At 47.2% G+C, this 18,347-nt stretch overlaps 3 protein-coding genes across 8 annotated transcripts in view; 1 reads left to right on the top strand and 2 right to left on the bottom strand.

Moving 5' to 3' along the window:
• Rab5b (RAB5B, member RAS oncogene family) overlaps window positions 1-6,460 on the bottom strand; it is a 21,795-nt gene extending 15,335 nt beyond the window's left edge. The window contains exon 1 of the mRNA XM_013355153.2: window positions 6,375-6,460. The gene's annotated coding sequence lies outside the window, so the exon portion shown is untranslated. The remainder of the gene's footprint in view (window positions 1-6,374) is intronic.
• A 1,853-nt stretch (window positions 6,461-8,313) lies between these two features.
• Window positions 8,314-15,026, bottom strand: Cdk2 (cyclin dependent kinase 2). 2 transcript variants are annotated; one of them, XM_005371170.3, is made up of 8 exons: window positions 14,714-15,026; window positions 13,943-14,020; window positions 13,744-13,864; window positions 12,354-12,524; window positions 11,528-11,629; window positions 10,288-10,431; window positions 9,784-9,987; window positions 8,314-9,539 (listed from the first exon to the last, which is right to left on the bottom strand). In XM_005371170.3, exons 1-8 carry the CDS (start codon window positions 14,827-14,829, stop codon window positions 9,435-9,437), a joined length of 1,041 nt encoding a protein of 346 aa, XP_005371227.1. In that variant the 5' UTR covers window positions 14,830-15,026; the 3' UTR covers window positions 8,314-9,434. The 2 variants fall into 2 exon arrangements, with proteins under 2 accessions (XP_005371227.1, XP_005371228.1); XM_005371171.3 differs by lacking the exon at window positions 10,288-10,431.
• A 1,247-nt stretch (window positions 15,027-16,273) lies between these two features.
• The window catches only part of Pmel (premelanosome protein), a 10,851-nt gene continuing 8,777 nt past the window's right edge, over window positions 16,274-18,347 (top strand). For all 5 annotated transcript variants that reach the window (XM_005371169.1, XM_026778011.1, XM_026778010.1 and 2 more), the window contains exon 1: window positions 16,274-16,343. In XM_005371169.1, coding sequence (XP_005371226.1) covers window positions 16,274-16,343 — 70 coding nt within the window. The remainder of the gene's footprint in view (window positions 16,344-18,347) is intronic.

The following is an 18,347-nucleotide window of genomic DNA, read 5'->3' as shown; positions in this document are numbered from 1 at the left end:
CCTGCTAGGACCTCCAAACAAGCTCTCAAGGTCTCAAGGCAAAAAGTAAGCCAAAGCACAGCAGCAGGTGTTATCTTTATCACCTTCAAGCCTGAGGCCATTCTTCCCTTTCACTTTCAGTGCAATTGAGCAGGGCCTCCTGGGTCAAGCAGTTAATCCCAGCACTCAGGGACAAAACCACCAGGAAACAAGAGTTCCTGGTACATGGCCACCATACTCTGCTCAGTCCAAAATACCAGCCCTGTAAGTCAGTCACACAGGTCAGAGCCAATCCATACATCAGATAGTCTATCTCCACTTTGCAAGTAAGGAGATTGAGGCTCATAAAATTAGTCAATTTATCAGGTATTAAGTATAGTCAGCCAGGCCGGGTGGTGGTGGCGCACACCTTTAACTCCAGCACTCGGGAGGCAGAGGCAGGCAGAACTCATCTCTGAGTTTGAAGTCAGTATGGTCTACAGAGCAGGACAGCCAGGGTTATAGAGAAACTCTGTCTGGAAGAACACCAGCAAAACACGCACGGGTCTCTGCCTTCTATGTGCCGGGATAGAGATGTGCCACCACACTCAGCCTCCTCTATGTGCCGGGATAGAGATGTGCCGCCACACTCAGCCTCCTCTATGTGCCGGGATACAGATGTGCCGCCACACTCAGCCTCCTCCACTCTATCTTGTTTTAAACATTTTGGAGACAGGACAGTCTTACTCTTGTTATCATCCTGTCCCAGCTGCCCAGATCCTGGGATTATAGATGCAAATCACCCACCCAGCTCTACTGAACTTTCTGTTGTTGTTGTTGAAGACAGGCTTTCTCTTTGGCTTTGGCTGACCTGGAAATCACTTTGTAGAACCAGCTGGCTTCAAACTTAGACTTGCTTGTCTCGGCCTTCCAAGTGCTGGGATTAAAGTCACCTCCATGGCAGCTCTACTGTACCTGTACACATGCATGCATATGGTAACAGAGGACAATCTGAGATGTCTCTCCAGCACTGTCAATTGGCCTTTTGAAACACGGTTTCTCACTGGCTTACCAATTAGGCTAGGCTGGATGGATAGCCAGTGAGCCTCAGGAACCTGCCATCTCTATACCCCTCTAGTGCTGGGATTACAACTGTATTCCAGTTTTGTTTTTGTTTTTACATGGGTGTTAGGGACCAAAATCAAGTCTTCAAAAGCATGCTTCCCACTGAGCTATCTCCCTAATGCCTCCACTGTACTTCTTAAGGAATCAGGAAATGCTTAACTTTGGAGAGGGTACCAAAATACAAATATTAGTGTACACTGGATAAAGCTTCTGTCTCAATGAAACTCAAAACAAGTTAGGAAAGCAGGCTTTCCCTAGGATCTGGTCTCACACTCTTCCTATAGGACGAGAACTACTCCTGTGTTACCGGATCTTGACCAAGCCCTGCCTGGATAGTTGGCAAAGGGGAAACTGTGGCAATCTGTAGGAGCTGGTGATCTCTGGGGTCAGTGTGAGCTTTTCTAAAAGATGATGGAACAGAAGCCAACAGATACCCTCATTTCTCTTCCAACTTGGTTCAGACCCAAATCACCAAAATCTTGAGCTGAGATTTGCACTACTCAGCTGAGCTCTTTAATTCTGCTGGGTCAACATTATCCAGTGAGTCACTGCTCAAGAGTTCTACCTCCTCCAGCCTCCCCCTTGTACTTGTCCAAAAGGCAAAAAGCATGCTTATCGCTTATCAGCATGGTAGTACTAACTCCCTATTATTGACCTGGGAAAGATTGGAATGCCATTCCTTAATTTGTCTGCCTAGCAAACACCTAACTTACAGGGTTGAGTATAAATGTCACCAGTGACACTGTGTAATTATCTTTTTTAAAAAATATTTATTTATTTATTATGTATACAATATTCTGTCTGTGTGTATGCCTGCAGGCCAGAAGAGGGCACCAGACCCCTCTACAGATGGTTGTGAGCCACCATGTGGTTGCTGGGAACTGAACTCAGGACCTTTGGAAGAGCAGGCAATGCTCTTAACCTCTGAGCCATCTCTCCAGCCCTGTGTAATTATCTTCTGACTACAGCAAAATTCTTCATTGCTCTAGAGTCCCAAGGAAGAGCTAAGAGCTGGGCAGTGGTGGCGCACACCTTTAATCCTGGCACTCAGAAGGCAGAGGCGGTAGATCTCTGTGAGTTTGAGGCCAGCCTGGTCCACAAAGTGAGTTCCAGGGGAGCTAGGGCTGTTTCTCTGTTACACAGAAAAACCCTGTCTTAAAAAACCAAGAAAGAAAGAAGAAAGGCTAATTTAGACCAAGACTGAGGGCTGAAGAGATGGCTAAGCATTAGCACCACTGCCTTTTGCAGAACTTGGGTTATTACAACTATAACTCCAATTATAAGGGATATAAGCTGTTTTGTCCTTCAGAGGCACCAGGTAGGCTTGTAGTAAACATACGTACACGTAGGTAAAAGACCCATACACATAAAATAAAAATAGGTGAATTTCTAAAAAAGTTAGGCTTCCCTAGGCAGTAAATTCAAAACCAGTGTGGGCAACTTATCTCAAAGCAAAAAGTTTAAAAAATTTTAACTAAGTAAAGGCAAGAGCTGGAAATATAGCTCAGTGGTACAGCATGGTTAACATGCTGTATTTTACTATACTAACTCTTTACTGTTCAAACACATACACACACGTGTGCATATGGTAATATAGCATGTACACATTATAAATATGTATCTAATAATATATTTACACATATTTTTAAAAGGAAGATACAATTGTATTTCATTAAAAATCTTTTAAACATTTGTTGTATATGTGTGCACGTGTGTGTGTGTGTGCTTGAATGTCACAGGACATTTGTGGAGGTCAGAGGACGACTTCTGGGAGTTGTGTGTTCTCCTTCCATAGCGTGGGTCCTGGGACAAATGCCCTTTCTTGTGGAGCTATCTCGCAGCCAGCAATACTGCGTTTCCATCACATCGAGTTACAATCCATTTGCTCTGCTAAACCACTAACTTCTCAAAAAGTCAGATTTAAAAAAATTTATGTCACCATAAATCTTCAGAGCAGTAGTAGTTGTTCATAAGTACTCCTGAAATCAAGGGCAAAGTGATCCTTCCCAACCCTCAGTGCCACCCGAAGAGACCGTAGCTCAGCTTAGGGACTGCAGGCAGGCTTCAAAAACAGTGCTCTTCTTAGGATAGAGGAACCCCACCTGCAAGGTGTACTGTTGTAATTCTCATGGGCTAACTGCTTTTCCTGTCTCACAGGCCTAATCACACCCAGTGTGTCTTTATAACACTGAAGCAACTCCTAGTGCCTAAAAACAAAGCTCTCTCCTTTTTTTTTTTTTTTTTAAAGTTTTGAGTCAGTATACCTGTGTTTATCCGTGGCCCTGAGAAACAAATTTAGGAACAAAAGTCATACCACCATACAGCCATGTACCCACAACCCCTTAAACAAAAACTACATTCTAGCCCAGAAATCAACCTTTCCCGTCTGGGAGACTCCTTTTTCACTTCAGTTACTGTTCAGTGAATGGCTGAATCTCTCCTGAGATATTCTTGGGAGGTAGGATATCATGTGTGGCTTCAGAGCACCCTCCCTCCCAGACAGCCACGGCACGTCCTTACTGTCCACTGCTCCACACTGCAGTTACATTTGGCTTCACGCATATGAGGCATCTACACCACTGACCCCTTCCCACCCGAAATGCCTTAGGATCTGGAAGCAAGCAAACTTCGATCAACACACACTGACAAGGAAACCACAAAGGAGTAATCTCTATGCTAAAGCAAAGTAAGAGAAGATACAGGACATGATTTCAAGAGCAACAAGAAAAAGCCCTCTTCTCCAAACACATTGTTTGGACCCTTGACTTAAACCATCACCATCCCTCTGAGACAAGGGAGAGACAGCCCAGTGCTGTGACCATCTGAGGGGTTCAGTTCTCACACAAGCAGAGATGCTAATAACCGTCCCCAACAAAACTCTTTCCACGAATGTTGCTTTCCTGCCCATAAAAAAGTGTTGCTCATGTATCTGGGCAGTTTTCAGGCCACCCAGTGAACAACTGTGCATGCACTGAAGAAGGCAAATGATAACCCAGAGGACAACTCTACGTTGTTCTGAATTTGATAGAAGACAAGATGAGCTGCAGAAGAAACACAATAAATAACAGAGTTATCATCCAAAAGGAGAACACTGTGGAAAGAATGAGAGAAGAGAATTTAGGGAGAACATGAAGAACCCTGTCTTTGGTGTACATCGCTCAATGGGACGATCAGTCTTATTTAATATCTCTAACTGCCCTCAATGAAATAAGCTAAGTGTGCAAAGATTCAGATTTCACATATTTCTGTAGAGCTTAAACATTTTGAAATATGTATATATTACTTTGGTAATTAAGAAATGTAGTGATGCCGGGCGGTGGTGGCGCATGCCTGTAATCCCAGCACTTGGGAGGCAGAGGCAGGCAGATCTCTGTGAGTTCGAGGCCAGCCTGGTCTACCAAGGGAGTTCCAGGACAGGCTCCAAAGCCACAGAGAAACCCTGTCTCGAAAAAAAACCAAAAAAAAAAGAAATGTAGTGATACAAGCTAGAGAGATGGCTCAGTGGTTAAGGGCACTGGCTGCTCTTGCAGAGAACCTGCGACCTCAGTTCCCAGCACTCACATGGCAGCTCACAGTTGTCCATAACTCAGTTCTAGGGGATCCAATACCTTTTCTGACCTCTGAGGGCTCCTGCACACATGTGGTGTTCATACACACTCTGGTACACATACATACACATAAAATTAAATCTCTCTCTCTCTCTCTCTCTCTATATATATATACATATACACACACACACACACACATATATATGCAGGTGTATATATGTGTGTATATCCATATATATGTATGTGTATATATGTGCGCACACACACACATAAAAATAAAAAGATGTGCAGTGATAAATAGCATTAGTATAGGAAGGAAAGAGGAGGTAAGACCCTAAGGAGAAACCAACAGGGTCCGATGATATATGGAAAACTGACAGGTTGGTAGACCCCTCCCTCCTTCCCTCTCTCTCTCTCCACACACACACACACACACACACACACACACACACACAATTTTAAAGTCATCTTCATTTTCTATAATCCTTTCTTAACTACCTCAGGGTTTGCCCTCACTAGTTAGTCACACAACAGTTCCCCCTGAAGAGGTGGACAAAGCAAAAGCTCCGATGCCAACTTTCTGGGAGGGAGCTTCTCAACTCTTCCCCCAAATCCCCGTAGGGATATCACCTCACAGTTCCAGGCCTGGAGACCTCCATTAACTCTAGAAAATGCCCAGCATTTCACAGAAACTTCAAAGAAGTTTCAACAAACATGGTCCATTTTTCTAGTGCCTGGAGATCACAAACCCCTTTTCACGCAGATGACAGAGTCCCCGATTCTAGGTCGAAGTTGAGAGTAGTCATCACAGACCACATTCTGAAGTGGGAAAGACTGGGCAAAGCACCCCCAGATTCTTAGTTCTTTCACAGTACATCCAACCTAACAAACCAAAAAGACAGCAGATGCAGTAAAGACCAGTTATGGGGCCAGGGCAAACCAAAGTTGGGGGGGGAGGTGAACCTGGAGCTACTAGGAGCCAAGGAGAACAGGCTTTTACCTGTCTTCATCCCTACTCCTGAAGTACCCCCAAACTTCAAATCATCACATCCAAACGCTAAAAGAACAAAAGAGTAAGGAATAAGGAACTCCAAGATTCAGGGCCTCTCCTCACCATCATTCCAGAAGTTCCCATAACTGATACCAGGCCCTGCTTCTACTTCCTTACTTTGCCGTTCTAGCTCAGTAATGCATTCTTCATTTACTGACAATCTTCCTTCACTGCGACCGGATCCCTCTCGGCAACACCGGAGCCGCTCAGTTCCCTTTTCAACAGCCACTTTTCCTGAAAAGATCGCCTCTCGCTCAGCTAAGAAGCCCCGACACCGGCCGTCTCTGGGGACCCAGCCTCAGCTACCCTCGGGGCTGGGCGTAGCACTGACCCCTCCACACCTCCTGCCAAATGGGCTTCCCCTCCCTAGCTGCCGGGTCCCCGACCCAGTTCCTTCCTCCACACCGCGGAGCTCAGAGCACCAAGGCTGGCCCTGGTCCTCCCCGGCTCCGGTCCCCACGCCCGTCCCCCCGAGCGGCCGCAGCCAGAAGCCAGCCGCCTCCCCGAGCGGAGGCTCGGCTCCAGCCCCGCCGATCACCTCCTCAGCGCCCCCCCTAGGCCTGCCGGGGCGGCCCCTGCTGCCCTCTCCAGGGGCCTGGCTAGCCCTGGCCCAGGCCCGAGTCGCCTCTGCCGCCGGCCAGGCTGCGCTCCTCTCCGGACCTCTGCCCTTGTGGGCTCCATCAGCTCGGTACCTGGGGCTCCGTCTCCCCCGTCGGGCCCGAGCCTGTGTGGAACAGACAAACAGAGGCTGCTCAACCAAACCTACTGCCCCCTTCTCCTCCGCCTCCTCCTCGCCAGGCGAGGGCTCCCAGCCAATCACAACACCGCCCGCCTCCTGGGGAAGGTGGCCTATATGCGCGCCCATCCGCCAATCTTCTGGAGAAAGGCGGGCTTTGGGGGCTGTCACCAACCAGTACAGTGAGAGACTTGACTGGCGGGGCCGCAGGCCAATACCTAGTCGAGAAGCCCTGAAGATGGACGGGATGAGGAACCATTAAAGAGAGGGAGCCTGAGAAAGAGGGCGGTATAGCATTGACAGGCATCTGTGCCAGCCAATAAAACCTCGACACCCGTGAAACCCTTCCCCCGCCTTTTGACTCGTAAATATCTAATCAGGTGAGTGAAGGAGGCGGGTCAGAAGGAAATCTTAACCAGTGCCAGGGAACTTCCGAATTTGAGTGACAGGCAAAGCGAGCGCGAAAGAAGCCCTAGGAAGGCTTTCGGCCGGGTGTGGTTTCGCACGCAGTCGAATCCCAGTTTTGGGAGGTGGAGGCAGGATGAGGAGTTCTAGGTCATCTAGGGGGTCTAAGGCTAGCTTGGGCTCCTTGAGACAAGGTCTCAGTTTAAGAGAAAGAGGAAGCCGGGCGGTGGTGGCGCACGCCTTTAATCCCAGCACTTGGGAGGCAGAGGCAGGCGGATCTCTGTGAGTTCGAGACCAGCCTGGTCTACCAAGGGAGTTCCAGGACAGGCTCCAAAGCCACAGAGAAACCATGTCTCGAAAAACCAAAAAAAAAAAAAAAAAAAGGAAAAAAACCCGAAAACCCCCCAAAAAACTGGCCTTAGTGGCCCATGCCTTTAACCCTAGCAGTTTTCATGAGTTCCAGGCTAGCCTGGTCTACACAGTGAGTTCAAAACTACGTAGTGAGACTGTGTCTAAATAACAAAACAAACAGGAGACCGGTATTAACCTCTCCCTCCCTTGGCCTGGACTTGGGCGGGGCTTATTCCAGTGTCCCGCCTTCTATGTCAATTGAGAAAGCCAGCCTACCTCCCCAAGGCCTGAAACCAGGGAAACTTCTCTCCTCAATTCGTTCTAGTGAAGCATTAAAGAACAGGAATTTTTGGGTGGACTGCCTTTTGTTTTTTATGGTTTTACGATTAAAAAAAGTGGTAGTCTGAAGACACTTTAAACCTAAATTTTCATAGCATTGATATTTTCTGAATTGTATGTAAACATGAATAAAATAGCTGGACAACTTGGCTGAGGATATTTTGTGGTACAGAGGATTGAAACTCGGGCCTCAGACAGGCTAGGCTATAGGAATGGCTCCGCAAATGCCACTCTTGCAGAAAACCAAGGGCTGCTCCCAGTACTCACTCCACAAGGCTCACAACTGCCTGTCGCTAGCTCTAGGAGACCCAGTGTCCTCTCCTGGCCTCTGCAAGCACGTGACACTCCCGTCTACATACCTACTCACGCCCACGTAATTTCAAAACCAACAAACCCTACACAAATAGTAAAAGCTTACAGAGAAACGGGGTGTTGAGGTGAGTCCTCCTGAAGGCCACTCAGTCAGGGTGCTGCCCAGAGTTAGCAACTATTCACCTGAATGCGTGAGCAGGGAAAAGCACAGGCTGTCTGGTTGGCAGGAAAGAGTAGGAAGGAAGCTTCAGTGTCCTTACCCGTCAAGTGGGGACAACACCCAGTTTGCTCACCCTTACAACCATCCCACTGCAAAGGCATGGGAGGATGTTCTGCGTACACAGCCATCAGGAAGAGGGCTCTGAAATCACCACTCATATCCAGGGTGTCCCCCACACCATTCTTCCAGGAAATAAACAAATGACAAAATATGAAAGAGATTCACTATACAACTGAGAATATTCTCTTTTAATGAATTACAAACTAAATTACAAATAATATTAACAGAACACTGGAGGGCAAGGGGTAGGTGGAGGGAGATCATAAAAGAAATATTTTCTTTGAACAATTGAATTACAAAATTCCAAAGTGCACATGGTAACAAATCCATCCACACTGACAAAAAAAAAAAAAAAAACACTAAAATATTCAAACTACTATAACTTGAAATATAAATATAATTGTTAACTCTTTTTATAGAAAATTTCCCCCAATGACCTGACCAGGTCACAGCCTTTAAGAAGTACTAGCAATTCAAAATGACATCTAAAGCCTCTCTTCCACTATGGAGTGAGGGGTGACTCTCGGAAGACGATGGCAACAGGGACCTCTGACAACTGAAGAACTCAAATTCCAAAAAGAGAGCTAGAAATCTGGCTCATTGGTGGTGCATTTGCTTAGTGAGGAAAAGGTCTTGGGCTCAGTCATCAGCACCAGAAAACAAGAAAATTGCTAACAGGAAAGATCCCAGCGTCTTTCACCTTGCCCTGTGACCCACGGTGACACACCGATCCCCGTCCCCTCCTGACTCTTCTTGCCTGCAGAAGGTAGGCGAAGCACTCAAGGGAAACATTTCTGCTTCTCCAGCTGGGCCTCCTTGATTGTCAGGTAAGGCCAAACACTAAAGCTAAGGTATAAACTGTTTGGATCTATTTTTTAAATCTAATTCATCACAACAGACCCCTTTTGCTTGGTTTTGAAATGTCCCAAACTTAGATTTCTGCTTATCAGTTGGCCTTTACAAAACAGGAGGTCTGGGCTGTTTTCCTAAATATGGGACATAATAATTATGAGATAGTCTAAGATTGGGATGACAAAACTTGACATTGGGGGAGGGCAGGGAATGGTCAGTTTTGTTTTGTTTTGAATACCAATCCTCCTCAGGAATGAAGAAGGAGAAGGTAGTGGAAGCTGGGTTAAGTGCATCTAATACCAAAACTTTTTCCTTCCACCTCATCATCTTTCCCTGCACTTCTGAATTCCCCAGCACGGGCTGGTCAAGAGAAAGTGTGAGTGTTAAGACAGCCAGAGAAGAGAAGAAGGCTGACCTGTGTCCAAAAGGCCCAGAGTCAAATCAGACCAAGGGTGAAGAGGGCTTTGGGAAGTTACATCACAGCCGCAGGTGGGGTACTGGCTTAGTCACATCTTGGAAGAAGGGGTGAGCCAGGGCTGCTTTGGCGGAAATCCTCTTGTTGGGGTCATAGTGCAGCATTTGCTGGAGGGAGAAAGACAGTCTGAGTCTGACTTCAGGGGGACTCAGAGGCCTGGAAACCGGCATCTTTACCCAGCTCTCATTTTCCTCCTCCCACGTCTGAGCCAGCCTACTGAGGAGGAGAGGAATCACGGACTAGGGGAATTCTAACGGAGTTCAGGAGCTCAGCTTCTCTTCTCCGCTTCTCTTCTCCGGGGAATGGGAGGGGGGGGGGGGGGGGGTGATACAGGCAACTCTGGGCTCTTACCGATAACAAACTCCGTCCATCTTCATCTAGGGGAGGCACAACTTTGCTAAAATCTTGCCGAGCCCACTTGGGGAAACTAGGCTTATAATCAGGCATAGAAGTAACTCCTGGCCAAACCACCTCATCTGGGGTCCCCAGAGTCCGAAAGATCCGGAAGAGTTGATCAATCTCAGAATCTCCAGGAAACAGGGCCCGTCGGGTCACCTGAAAATGGGGAAAGAGGAAAGGCCAAGACCCACTTGACGTCAGTCAACACTACTCCTTGTACAGAGGTTCCCACAGGCACTGGAAGGTCATCAGGGCCCCATGACTCCCCTCCCTGGGGCTTTGCATGGGGTCGGTCATACAGAGCTTGAGACAATGAAGTCCCTTCATCCGTCTCCTCGCCCCCTCCTTCCTTCCCCCAACCATGGCTTTGTAGATCCCCAAGGCTGGGTGGGGCTGGGAGGGGGTGAATGTCTGGGGTGCCACTGATATGTAGCAAAGGGATCCCAAGCCACTCACGGGGTATGGGGTAGACACTGCGGTCATCCCCCCTCCTTGTGATGCAGCCACTTCTAGATAGGAGCACAGCGGGCAGAGACTGTGTCTTCCATTTCTTCTGTGCTCCCCACAGCACTTAGCATGGTGCTGGGTACACACTAGGTGCTTAACAAATATTTTTTGATGAATTGAGAGAGGAATATGGGCAATTGTAAGGTACTGGTGGATAAATTCACATTCTATATGTATTATCTATATCTAGGCTAATGGTCTCCAAGGCCCCAGTTTCAACCCAGGTAAAAGACCAAAAAAAATATTAATCTGCTGATCCACTGTTGCATTAAATGGGATGGGAGCTCCCACAGGAAGCTAGGCTTCAAGGGCTTTCAATCTGGAAAGCCAGAGGTAGAGGGGGCAGGGCACGACCAAGTCCACAAAAATGATAGATGCACTCAGTTTTACTACGTTCCTCGTTTCCAAGGACAGGTGTATAAATTAAATGACAAAAACCAGACTTGTCCAAACTTTTGACATTGCGACAAAGCTCAAGCTTAAATACCATAAAACCAAGTTTTTTTAAACAAACAAACAAGGGGCAGAATTGGGAGGAGGGGAGGGAGGAGAAACTTTGGTCGGGATGCAAAAATAAATAAATAAATAAATCAGAACACAAAACAAAACAACAAAAATACCCCATCACCACGGAAACAAAACCACGCTCTGCTTTAAATAAGTTTATGATTGCGTGCTGAGGCCACATTCGTAACTATCATTGGAAGCATGTGGCCTGTGGGCCACCTGTTGCACTAAATGGAATCCATTCTTCCAAATATTTGAGGATTAAAGCTGAAACAGCTGAACAAGTGGGGCCAGCATGGTGGCTCATGCCTGTCCTGTCAGCTCAGTCCCAGGGGCTAGCTGGTAATGGCGGCAAGCGGAGCTGAAGCAGATCAAAATGTAAAGCCCGCCGTGGCTACACAGTGAGACGATCTCAAAACAAAACAGCAGAAACAAAAAAATAAAATGAAACAGCTGCTGGGTACAGAATTGACTGAGCCCCTTCTGGGGATAAGAGATATACTAGATAGCTAAATCTATTTAGGGATATTCTAAAACTGTGGTTGGTATCAGGGCAGCTCCCTCTCTGGTGCTGGCACTTGAGAGAACACTGTGATAAAGGGCCATAGTTAGGCCAAGAAAAGAGTTTTGTTCCTGGTTGTGGGCAAGGGTGGGCTGGATAGAACCTGGCAAGCCTCCATACCATCTCAGCGAAGATGCAGCCCAGGCTCCAGATGTCCACAGCTGTGGAGTAGTACTTGCAGCCTAGAAGGATTTCAGGTGCTCGGTACCACAGGGTCACCACCTGGGGAGCAAGGGAACAATACGGTCACAGACCTCTCTCCACAAAACCCTGCTACCTTCCAGCCGCTCTTTTTTAAAAGGAATTTTTTCTCGAAAAACCAAAAAAAAAGCTAGTTGCAGGACAGGCTCCAAAGCCACAGAGAAACCCTGTCTCGAAAAACCAAAAAGTAAAATAAAATAAAAAAAAATAAAAGGAATTTTTTTTAAACTTTAGTAATGTGTATATAACCAGGCGGTGGTGGTATATGCCTTTAATCCCAGTACTCAGGAGGCAAAGGCAGGCGGATCTCTCTGAGACATTTAAATGGTATGCCAACCTGCTTTTCTGGCTTAGTATCTAAGTCCAGGTAACCTCGTAGTATGAATTTAGCACATATTCTAAGACCCTTTGGTTAAGGGCTAGAAAGCTGGTTCAGCAGTTAAGAATACTTCTTTGTGCAGAGGACCCAGGTTCAATTCCAGCACCCATATGGCAGCTCACAACAATCTATAACAACAGTTCCCGGGGACCAGACACTTTCTTCTGGTCTCTGTGAGCACCGGGCAGGCATGCGGTACAGACACACATGCAAGCAAAACTCATACACTTTAAATATATAAGTGAAGCTCTTTGGGTTGTTAGAGATTCCATTACCCAGGAACTTCCATCCTGGGTTTTGCTAATCTGTGAATTCTGTTATAAGCATCTCCCAAGATCCTTAGAAGAAAACCATGGAAGGACTCACCTCATGAGTGTAAGTACGAACAGGGACTCCAAAGGCTCTTGCTAGTCCAAAGTCGGCCAACTTGATGGACCCCTCTGCATTGATAAGCAGGTTCTGGGGCTTGAGGTCTCGGTGCAGGACCCGGTGAGAATGGCAGAATGCTAGGCCCTGGAGCAGCTGGAACAGATAGCTCTGACAAAGGAGAGAGGGAGGTTTGTTCAGTCACCACGGTGAACAGATACAACTTGCTCTTTGCCCTCGAGATGCAACAAAGCCTTAACTTTAATGATAACGCCACTATGTATTTGGGGGAGTTTATTTAATTCTCTAGATTACATTTTTACTGATTTATTTATGGGGGGAACACGCCATCGTGCATACGAGGAAGTCAAAGAACAACTTGCAAGAGTTGGTTTTCTTGCACCGTGTAGGACCTGGGAATGGAGTTCAGGTCGTCAGACTTGGAGGCAGGCGCCTTTACCTGCTGAGTTATCGTGTCGACTCTGTTTGTTTTTTAAGTGTCTTCCTTGCCTGGAATTATGTAGCCTAAGCTGTCCTTGTACTTACAGACATCCTCCTGCCCCAGTCTCCTGAGTGCCAGAATTATAAGCAGGAGCCAACACATATAACTACAACATAACCACACTATTATTTTTTTAAATATTTATTTATTTATTTATTATGTATACAATATTCTGTCTCTGTGTATGCCTGCAGGCCAGAAGAGAACACCAGACCTCATCACAGATGGTTGTGAGCCACCATGTGGTTGCCGGGAATTGAACTCAGGACCTTTGGAAGAGCAGACAGTGCTCCTAACCGCTGAGCCATCTCTCCAGCCCTAACCACACTATTAATAGCTATTTCTTTCATTAGATTTTTAGTCTGTCAAGGATAAAAACCAGATTACTCACTTTTTGCATCCCTTTCAACTCTGTGCCTACCACATTGAAGGTGTTAAATAACTATGTGCTGAATATGTACCTGCTGATACATCAGTTAGTTCCAGCAGCCAATCAGCTCTGGTTATTTCTCCCACATCACAGGTGGATTTTTTTTTTTTTTTTTGAGACAGGCTTTTACTGTATATCCCTGGCTGTCCTGGAACTCACAGAGATCCATCTGCCTCTGCCTCCAGAGTGCTGGGATTAAAAAATATGTGTGCCATCTCCATTCTGCTGGGAAATATTTTTAGAGGGACCCACCAACCACCCTCAATCCCATTATCTGAGTGTTATCAGATCTGCCTGAGCTACCTAGGTTGGCTCCAAGGAGCTCAATTTTGATTCTTCTGTCCGTCCTACGGTTGATGACTAAAATGAACAGGAAAAACAACAGAAATCATCACCAGTCGGAATCACCTGCCTTTAGCTTCCCCTAGAATATGTGAGCTGGGGTGGGAGAGGCTTACCTTGATGAGGGGGAGAGGAATGCCAGTAAGAGCAGAGGCATCCATAAACTTCTTGAGGTCCTGGTGCAGAAACTCAAAAACCAGGTAAAGCTTATTCTCTGTGTGGATGACATCCAGCAGCCTGTAAGAGAAGGTCCAGGAGTTGAGAGAGTAAACAAACAGAAACCATCTTGGTGATCATCTCCCAGACTAAACTTACTTGACAATATTAGGGTGGTTAAGTTCCTTGAGTAGAGAGATCTCTCGGATGGCAGTACTGGGTACACCTTCAGTCTCACTTGGAGAGGTTGGGAAAACAGAGATGAGAATTTGGTTACAAACATTGCTCTCTCGGGGAGACACCATCCCCCAAACCCCTTAGGAAGTCAGAAAGGAAAGGTACTATCAGGAGTTAATTCCTGGGTAGTCAGGGTGTGGCTTTTAGACATATTTAAAGTCATTGTTTCCTCTTTTTCCAGTGGAAAGTAAGGAGAGCCTCCAGGTGAATGTGAAGCAGAGGAAAGGTTATGGAGGAGGGGGGGTGAGAGTAGCTCCCAGCCTCCCCAGAGGCCAGTGAGTCTCAACTGCCATTCTTTTGAAAGAGGGGCAGGGTTCTACGTATGGGGCTGGAGCAGTGAGGCGAGCTCTCCATTCAGAAAGGAACTATTCTCTCGTTCCCATCTACCCCCAACTCTATGAACACTCCTGGACGTTGCCTCGGCCCCCAGCCCCCCACTTTCTCTTCCCAAGTCTCTCTGCTTACAGATTTGGGAGCACACCGGGTGAAGCGCACCCGAGAAGAAAGTTTTCTCTGGATTCCAGCCCCCGACAGTCTCCTCCGAGAGAGCGCCTACCGTCCACCGACCCACCCCTCACTTGAGTACCTCCCTGCTACCTTCCGGTCACGATGGCTGTTGGGGTAGGGGGTTGTGGGGGGGGCGGACAGTCGAGAGGTCGCGGGAAAGGAGTTCCGGCTCCGGAGGCCACTCACGTGTCGAGCCGGATTTTCTTAAGGGCCACAACTTCTCCCGTCAACTTGTTCTTGGCTTTGTACACCACTCCGTACGTGCCCTCTCCGATCTTCTCCACCTTTTGGAAGTTCTCCATGGAGCGCTAGCGAGGCGGCTCAGGCCCCCGGGAGCGGGGCCCGGGAACCCTGAAGAAAGCGAGCCCGACACTCGGGGCGGAGGACCTGGGGGGCCAAGGTGAGCACTGCAACCCCAGCTCGGGATGGAACGCAAGGAAAGCTCAGCCCTTGACAATTTGTCCAACTTGAAACAATGTTGCCGCCTCCCCCACCGCTCCAGACGGCCAACCGAGGCCCCGCCCCTCCTTCCCGCGTTTCCCTGGCTCCGCCTTCCAGCCTTCGGATTGGCCGACGTCATGAGGGTGGGCGGGACCCCTCGCTCCCGCCGAGCATTCCCCGCCGTGGGCGGGCGAGCTGAGGGCGGGCCGCGCAACTTTCTCCAGTTCCTGGTTCGGGTTCCGCAGGCCGGAACTGGTGTGGTCTCTGGTCTTCGGATTTCACAATTTTCACATTCAAGAATGGTCAAGAGAACCTCCTTTGAAAAGCAGAAACTTGGGAATCTTTTTTTTTTTTTTTTTTGGTTTTTCGAGACAGGGTTTCTCTGTGGCTTTGGAGCCTGTCCTGGAACTAGCTCTGTAGACCAGGCTGGTCTCGAACTCACAGAGATCCGCCTGCCTCTGCCTCCCGAGTGCTGGGATTAAAGGCGTGCGCCACCATCGCCCGGCCCTTGGGAATCTTTTAAAAAAATATATAAATAATTTATATATTATATGTTAATATGTTTATATTTTTTTTTCAATTATGTGTCTGTGTGTAGGCTTTCACAGAAGCAGCAGATCGTCCCGGAGCTGAAGATAGAGGCTGTTATGAGGTGTCAGGCTTGGGAGTTGGGGCAAACTCTGATCTTCTCCAAGAGCAGCATATGCTTTTAACTGTTGAGCAGTGTCTCCTGCTCTCCCATCCCTTTTTTGAACAGTACCTCTTAATGCAACCCTGACCAGCAGGAATGCGTTTAAAAAAAAATTCATGTTGACTTCGAACTCTCAGACATCCCTCTGGCTTTTGGCCTCCTGCAACATGCGGTTCAGAAAGTCAGGGCTCTTATTGTAAAGGATTTTTAGGCTAGGTAACAAAGTCGTTGTAGCTTAATCCCGGCTCACTGTTTTAGTGATTCGTGGTTCGTTGGTTGGTTTTGTTGAATCATTGCTCAAAATCTACACTCCCAGCCCCTTTGGACTGATTTTGGATAAAGCAGTTTCTGTCTTAAGGGATTTGACTCAATTCATGGCTTCACTCTCTCTTGCTGAATTGTGACTGATGTCTGTGGAGTGTGGCTGCCCACCAATGAACTGTTTCCAGGGTGATAGTGTGTCTTGACGAATGTGACCCCAGTAAAGCAGAAAACCTGCCCTGGACCTCCAGGGGCTGAAATCAGGAGGAAGGGCTATGCAAATGAGCATCCCTTCCTATAAAGGGCTCCTCCCCACCACCCTGGCACCTTTGGCTGCTGAAGGGAAGAACAGGATGGATATGCCAAGGTGCTGCCTCCCTCTGTTGGTGCTGAGTGCTGTGCTGGCTGTGGGGGCCATAGAAGGTGAGTGTGTGAGTGTGAGCAAGAGCAAGTGCAATTAGCAGTTGGACACCTGCTCCGGGTTTCCCCTTCTCACGAGACATCAAAATATTTCAGGCTTGTCCTATTCGATTTAGTGAGGACATAGTTTCATTTGCTTTCATTTGTTCAAGGATGGTCTTGAACTCCTGAACCTCAGGCTTCTACCTCCTAAGTACTAGGATTCCAAACGTAATCAGTTTTATTTGTGAAGTTTAGGATTGGGCATGAAAGTATTCCTATCTGACGCAAGGGGCAGAAGGCACCGCCGTGATTCTGAGGCCTTGGAAGACACTCAGCTGAAATAGAGCCTCCAAGGAGTAAAACTGCGTGGGCGATCCTGTGGTAATAACTTAAGAGCTTGTGATAGGAGATTTAAAGTGGACAGAAAGAATGTGGTATTCAATAAGACCAAGCTGATACCACCTTCTGCGCTTGGGCTGGGTATGGCTGAATACAGGCCAGGCCTTATGTTCTGGGAGGGATGAGCAGAAGGGTCTCAGCTGAGTATCACATGAAAGGACTCTGGGGGATTGAGACCTCGTGATAGGAGCAAGGGGAGGGAGTGAAGGGTGGTGAGAGGGTCTGGAATGTCGCGTGCTGCTGAGGAGGGAGGGTGGGCAGTCAGAAAAGAATGGCGCATCTTATGATTGCTCTTGCTTCAGTGCTCTTACACTCTCTGAGATGACCACAGACCAACCCCCAGCAGAATCTCTGGCTTCGCCATGGGCATTAGAATCAGGATAAGGACAGTTTCTGCTCTGTTAGAGGATTCCCATCATATCACAGCACCTTTCTCTTTCTGGATCCTTGGCCTCACCAGCTTCTAGAAATTTCCTCGCCCTGGCGTCTTCATTTGTCCTGCAATTTCCATGCTTTTTATTAATTTGTTTGTTGTTCTTTTCATCTTTTCATTCCTTTTCTGAGATGGGGAGGCTCTTGTATCCCAGACTGGCCTTAGACTTACTATGTAGTAGATCTTGTTGCTTCTGCTTTCTGGGGGACGGAATTACAGAGAGGCGTGTGATACCAGGTTTTTTTTTTTCTTTTTCTAAGTTTCTTAATGTAATTTTTGAAATGTCTGTTCATACCCACACATCTGAGCCTCTTACGATACTGTGCTTACATTTTGAAGACTGACTTTAGTTATTATTTTTTTCTACCACGTGAGTCTGGAGATCAAACTCAGGTTGTCAGGCTAGGCAGAAAGTATCATTGCCAAATAAGCCATCACACTTGCCTGAGATTTTCTTCTGAACACATATTTTAGACATGAACAACTAATGAGGATAAAGCCAATTTATCAAAATGTTGCTAGTCATTGAGTTTGGATGAAGGGATGTGGAAGCCCATTATATTTCTTTCTCCTCTTGTCAGATGTGTATGTTTTAGCTCTGGTCTCCCAGTGTAACCCTGACTGGCCTGGTACTTGCTATGTAGACCAGGCTAGCCTCCTACTTTGCAGTGGTCTTCCTGCCTCTGTCTTCTGAGTGTTGAGATTACAAACGTGAGACGCTATACTCAATTCAATTATAATAATTATGTCTGCTTTGTCCCCTCCTCCAACCTGTGCCTGGGTCTACTCATTCCTCTTCTTCTTTTTCTTTTGAGACAAGGTTGTGTAGACCAGCTAGTTTGGAACTTACTGTCTATTAGCTGATCTCAACCTCATGGCGAGCCTTTGGCCAAAGACTCCTGAGTCCTGACTGAAATTACGTTTGTGAACCACCACATCCTGATGCCACAGTGGCCTTTCTAAAATACAAATACCACCATGTTAAAAAATTCTCTGAAGGGCTAGAGAGTTAGCTCAGTGGATGTTCTAACTCGGGTTCAATCCCCAGCATCCACATGGCAGCTCATAACTGTTTGTAACTCTAGACCCAGGGAAACAGATGCCCTCTCTGACTTCAAGGGTCACCAGGCATGCATTTGGTGGACAGACGTACATGCAGGCAAGTCACTCACACAAAAAAACAATTATACACA

Source organism: Microtus ochrogaster, unplaced genomic scaffold (genome assembly GCF_000317375.1).
Source record: "Microtus ochrogaster isolate Prairie Vole_2 unplaced genomic scaffold, MicOch1.0 UNK99, whole genome shotgun sequence".
Classification (NCBI taxonomy): domain Eukaryota; kingdom Metazoa; phylum Chordata; class Mammalia; order Rodentia; family Cricetidae; genus Microtus; species Microtus ochrogaster.
Note: the sequence above shows the minus strand (reverse complement) of the source record. Positions and strands in the feature narration are given on the sequence as shown.

Excerpts from the sequence above, each read along its gene's own strand:
- Cdk2 (XM_005371170.3), bottom strand. The coding sequence starts at position 14,829 with ATGGAGAACTTCCAAAAGGTGGAGAAGATCGGAGAGGGCACGTACGGA. Across the intron at positions 11,630-12,353 it reads TTCGTACTTACACTCATGAG|GTGGTGACCCTGTGGTACCG; the intron begins GTGAGTCCTTCC and ends CTTGCTCCCCAG. Across the intron at positions 10,432-11,527 it reads GCTGCATCTTCGCTGAGATG|CACCTAGTGTGTACCCAGCA; the intron begins GTATGGAGGCTT and ends ATATTTGTTAAG.